At 41.8% G+C, this 5916-nt stretch overlaps 1 protein-coding gene across 3 annotated transcripts in view; it reads left to right on the top strand.

Annotated features, from left to right (window-relative positions):
• The window catches only part of Usp4 (ubiquitin specific peptidase 4), a 55179-nt gene that overhangs the window by 20164 nt on the left and 29099 nt on the right, over positions 1-5916 (top strand). For all 3 annotated transcript variants that reach the window (XM_004625091.2, XM_004625090.2, XM_023705952.1), the window contains one exon: positions 5475-5648. In XM_004625091.2, coding sequence (XP_004625148.1) covers positions 5475-5648 — 174 coding nt within the window. The remainder of the gene's footprint in view (positions 1-5474; positions 5649-5916) is intronic.

The following is a 5916-nucleotide window of genomic DNA, read 5'->3' as shown; positions in this document are numbered from 1 at the left end:
TTTTTTTTTTCAGAACCGGGGATTGAACCCAAGGCCTTATTCTACTGAGCAGTCTCCCTGGCCCCAGTAAAAATACTTTTGAATTTTGTTTACTGTTATGGTATGATCGCCCTAGAAAGTATTGGAATACTTTTCTGGTTGGTCTATGGAGAGGTGAAACTCAGAATACCTGAACCATGACCCTAGACCCACATTCAGTTTTCATGCTTTGCTAACAGGACTCATCTAAAGCCATAAGCCTCCTGATAACAGTATATTATACCAAAAAGATACATATTAAAATCAGCCAAGGGAGGAAGAAAACGAAGCATGGACCGGCCAGATAGTCAGTGGATTAAAGCGCCTGCTTTGGCAGAGCACAGTGGTCAGAGTTTGATCCCCAGCATTCCATGCAGTGTTGGCCCCGCCCCCAGGGCTTCCTGAGACTGTGATTGAGACTGGGCATGGTGGCATGCGCCTGTAATCCCAGTGCTGGTGGCTGAAAACAGGAGCATCATTGTGAGTTCAATTTGTGTAGTAAGACCCTGTAATCCCAGTGCTGGGGGCTGAAAACAGGAGGATCACTATGAGTCCGATTTGTGTAGTAAGACCCTGTAGACCGTGTACTATATACTTTTTTTTTTTAAAGAAAGAAAATGATGTATGTCCAGAAAGGTCCAGATGTGAAAGTAGTGTGTTCTATCTATGGAGTGAGGACACACTGTTTTCATGGTACTCTGTGTAGTAGCAGTACCATGGAGGGTGCTGCTATTGTGGAAGCTCACCTGAGCTGTGGTGTGCAGGTATACTCAGTACTTTTTTATTTTGAGATGGGGTTGGGCTTTTTGGTCAGTTGTAGGCCTTGAACTCAGGATCACACAAACCACTTGAAATTTCTTTTTCTTTTCTTATACTGAGGATTGAACTTTGGTCCTTTGTGTTGAGTACATCCCCAGACTGTTGCTTTTTTTCTTTTGAGAAAGGATCTCACAAGTTGCCCAGCTGGGCTTGTACTTAGTCCTGTTACAGTTGTCTTCTGCTTTACTTGGTTCAAACATTTGTTTGTTTGTTTTTCCCCAGTACTAAGAATTGAATCAAGGGTCTTCATCTTTGTTTTCCTGTTTTTTACTTTTTTTTTTTTGACAGAACCAGGGATTGAACTCAGGCCCTTGCACTTGCCAGGCAAGCACTTATTCTACTGAGCCATCTCCCTGGCCCTGTTTTTTACTTTTTAAAAAAATTATTTAGTACATGGTCTACAGGATCTCTCTATAGAGATCAGACTTGTAGTGATCCTCCTATTTTTCAGCCTTCCAGGTGCTGGGATTACAGGTGTGTGCTATCACGCCCAGTCTCATTCGCCATCTCAGCATGCCCTGGGGGTGGGGCTGGCATACCAGGTTGGGGATTGAACCCCAAACCCATGCGTGTGCCTAAATAGGTACTTTAATTTGCTGAGCTATCAGGCCGGCCCCTTTGTTTTGTTTTTTGAGATAAGGTATTACTATGTAGTATGTAGCTTTTGCTGTCCCTGAACTCACAGTGCAGCCCAGCTGGCCTTCAGCTCATGGCAGTCTTGCCTCAGCCTCTCCATTGCTGGAATTACAGGTAAGCATCTCTATACCCATTTTTTTTTTTTTTTTTTTTTTTTTTTTTTGAGAGAAGGTCTCATTAAGTCAGTCACTAAAGTTATAACCTGGTTCTGGCTCTAGTGTGTAATCTTGCTGGAATTGTAGGTTTGTACTACCACCACATCTGGCTATAAATGTAATTCTTTGAAAAAAAAAAAACCCTAATAATTTGCTGAGAAGACTCATAGGGAGAAAGACAAATGGCAAGAATAAAGAAAGAAACTATAATCTTTTGTGCTTTTCTTTGATACTAGGAATTGCACTCAAGACTTTGTGCTTGCCAGGCAGGTGCTGTGCTGCTGAGCTATATTCCTGGCCCACTATAATCTAACATTTACAAAGATTGTTCTTTTTTTTTTTTGTGGAACTGGGGATTGAACTCAGGCTCTTACACTTGCCAGGGAACCACTTACTCCACTGAACCATCTCCCCAGCCCCAAAGATTGTTGAGAGACAGTAAAACCTTTATGTAATTGGACAGTTTAGATAAGATGAGCAAGTCACCTTGAAAACCCCGTTTACCTACCTTATAGAGGAAAAAAATAGAAAAACTTTTTTTTTTTTTTTTAATTTAGGACAGAGTTTCATTATGTAGATTGGACTTGTAGTGATTCTCCTTACAACTTCCTTTATTATAAGGGTTTTAAATACTGAATCAATTTTTTACTTTTTCTAGGAATCAAACTTGGGACCTCAGGGTTTGCAGGTTAGCTCAGTTGTTTAAGCACCTGCTCTGGCAAACCCAGTCGGGCGCAGGGGACCATGGTTCAATCCCCAGCTCCACATGCCTTACCATACCTGCCCTTACAGCAGCCTGAGCCAGCCAAAAGAAAACAAACAAAACTTGGTGCTTGCCGAGCAGGTGCTGTGCCACTGAGCTATATCCCTGGCCCATCAATTTCTTTAATGAGAAGAAAATTCAGGGCCAGCCAGATAGTTCAGTAGACTAAAGTGCCTGCTTAGGCAGAGTGCATCTGGGTTTTGAACCCTGGCATGCAGTGAGCCATGCCAGCCCTGCCCTTGTGGTATGCTGAGACTGGGATTGAGATTAGCGTGGCTCACACCTGTAATCCCAGCACTCCAGATGCTGAGGCAGGAGGATTGTTGCAGAGACCAGCTTCTGAGCTACAATGTGAGCTTGAGGCTACTTTGAAACTGCATACGGAGACCCTGTTTCAGAAAGGAAAAAAAAATTCTTTTTTTGAATGGGTTTACTAGTAAATGTATTTAAAGATTTTAGAATATATTAGCATCAGTCAGCTATAAAAGTCCCTAGGGCCGGGGAGGTGGCTCAGTGGAATAAGTGCTTCCCTGTCAAGCACAAGGGCCTGAGTTCAATCCCTGGTTCTGAAAAAAAAAAAAAAAGAAAGAAAGAAAACAAGCCAACTATAAAAGTCCCATGGAAGGCGGCGACCTAGCGCGGGCTCTAGAGCACGAGGTCGCCGGTTCGTGCCCCCATCTTTCTATTTAGGAGCCGGGGAGATGGCTCAGTGGAATAAGTGCTTCCCTGGCAAGCGCAAGAGTCTGAGTTCAATCCCTGGTTCCGAAAAAAAAAAAAAAAAAAGTCCCATGGAATAGAAGAAGTATAGGTCAGGGAGATAGATACACAGCTAAGTGCCTGCCTGTCAAGCACAAGGTCCTAAGCTGGTGCCACAAAAAAAAAGACAAGATTGTCAAATCATTTTCTTTTTTTTTTTTTTTTCCAAAGTTTTATTGATAAACATATAGCAATGAGACAGTTTCAAATCAAATCGAGAGTACAGTTTCAACAAATAATACACTGCATATATTCTTCTTAGCGGTTAATTGCTGTACAAGATGCAGACTTGTGATCCTACTTACAAACACCATTAGAAAAAATCATTCTATTCATTAAGAGAATGCAACTATATATCTATCCCAACCGCTTTGAATACACAGATACAAAATGGACATTCATAGTTATACCCCATTTTTTTAAAGTTCCGTTATTGAATATTATAGGTGTGTAAACTCAGCAAAATATTCTAAAAGAGTCCAGTAGCCCATAATAGCATTGGGTCTTCTGTTTAACTGGCAATGTCAGAAATTATTGACCTGAGTCCCCAGCAGCTCAACATAACAACATGGCTTTACTTCCTATATTTCGTCTTCATACTTTTCTACTGGATGGTTAAGACCAAGGTAAAGCAGGACCTATGCAACAAGAGTTGTAGCTTTTTGGTCTGAGAAGGTCAGTGAAATGCCCTCAGGATTTATCCTGAGATCCTGTACCTCAGATTGTAGAACATTTGTCAGTGTCAGCCATGTGGATGAGTCACGGCCAATGCTTGGCCAATGTGCTCTCTGTGAAAGCCTGAGAGAGTGTCTTCTCCCCTTGTGACTCTCCTTAGGCACACTCTACGTCATCGATCACTTTCCTCTTTGGCCCCATAATCTTCTTGATCAGAAAATTTGGGACACTACCGAGGTACGTGACGTTACAGTACAAGTTCTCATATGTCCTGAGTCTTAATTGACCTTAGAAGGCTAGGGCCAAAACGTTGGTTTTCCTTGTAGCCCTCCTTTTTCTCTAATTTTGGTCTGCAAACTTAGGTTGTTAACCATCCAGAAGAAAAGCTTGTCAAATCATTTCCTAAGGCAGTATATGCTGATACGATAATCTGATAAGACAGTTTTTTAAAGTAGAAAATATTATTTGTCTTTTTTGAGACAGAATTTCACTATGCAGTTCAGGCTGACCTTGACCTCTCAACAATCCTCACGCCTCAGCCTCCCAAATGCTGGGGTTACAGATGTGTACTACCATACCTGGCCAGAGATTTTAGTCCATTAAATCTCATGTCTGGAGTCACAGATGACCTAAGTAAAATTTTAGCAAATCTAATTCAGTAATAACTAATTAAAAGTTATATTAAAATACCACATGAGAGTTATGCCAAGAGAATTAGGTTGGTTTAATATCTGAAAAATAAATCACCAGCGACAAAGGAGAAACCTGTATGATTATCATAGTAAATGTAAAAGATTTATTTGATAAAATGCAGCACCTGCCTTCATTTTTTAATAAAACTAGTTAAAATTTATACACACATGTATGACTTTTTCCAAGGGGTACTGGATTTGAACTCAGGACCTTGCACTTGCCACATAGGCGCTGTGCCACTGAGCTATATTCCTTGTCCCACATGTATTATTTATGGTTTCTGTGCTGATTTTCCTGACTTTTTGCCTCATAATTTTGGTTGTGGTAAGGTATTTGTCTTTGGCTTTTTTTTCTTTTTTAGTGTATTTACTACAGGGTCTACAGGGTCTCACTACCTAGATCAGACTCATAGTTTTCCTCCTGTTTGCAGCCTCCAAAGGACAGGGATTACAGGTGCACACCCCCAGGCCCAGTCTCAATCCCCATCTCAGTGTGCCTCGGGGGTGGGGCCAGCCTCCGGGGCGGGGTCAGCATGGTATGCAGGTGGGGGGAATCAAATCCCCACTGTTGCACTCTGCCTAAGCAGGTGCTTTAGTCCACTGAGCTATCTGGCCGGCCCTATCTTTTAACTCTTTTTTGGCTTTATTATAGTTTTTCTGCTGAGGAAACTGGAATTTCCCAGTCCTTTCCAGTGAAACAAATTACCTTAAAAACAATCTCCTGCTGAATAAATACATTTTGCTTTTGCCTTCAGTTAGCTGGGTGAAAAAAGTATATGAAGCAGTGTTTACCTCCTCTAAGACTGTATCCGTCAGTCAACCCCTGCTGGGCCCTCAGCATAGTCTCCTAAGGCTGTACTTTTCTACTGGGAACTTTTCGTTAGGTTGGAACCTCAGCAGCCTTTTAGAGCCTGATTTTTCTTGTCTCCTTGTTTGCTTAGTGATGGGTTTCTGTTTCAGTGCTTGAGCAACACCGCACCACTGACTGACTACTTTCTCAAAGATGAGTATGAGGCCGAAATCAACAGAGACAACCCTCTGGGCATGAAAGGGGAGATTGCAGAGGCCTATGCAGAGCTCATTAAGCAGATGTGGTCTGGAAGGGACACTCATGTGGCACCTCGCATGTTCAAAGTAGGTTGAGATAAGTATTTTCTTTTTCCCTTTTGAGGAGAGTGGTTTGGTGTTGGAATCAACTGTTTCTAACCTGTTTATTTACACTTTAGGATTAAGAGAGGTCTGAGCCAAAAAGTACCACATCTTCATTCCCTTCTTTTTTTCATACCCTTTTTTTTTTTTTTTTTTATAGAACTGGGGATTGAACTCAGAACTCAGGCCCTTGCACTTGCCAGGGAAGTGCTTATTCCACTGAGCCATCTCCCTGGCCCCATTTCTTTTCAGT

The sequence above is a fragment of the Octodon degus genome, unplaced genomic scaffold, assembly GCF_000260255.1.
Source record: "Octodon degus isolate 3935 unplaced genomic scaffold, OctDeg1.0 scaffold00008, whole genome shotgun sequence".
NCBI classification, from domain to species: domain Eukaryota; kingdom Metazoa; phylum Chordata; class Mammalia; order Rodentia; family Octodontidae; genus Octodon; species Octodon degus.
Note: the sequence above shows the minus strand (reverse complement) of the source record. Positions and strands in the feature narration are given on the sequence as shown.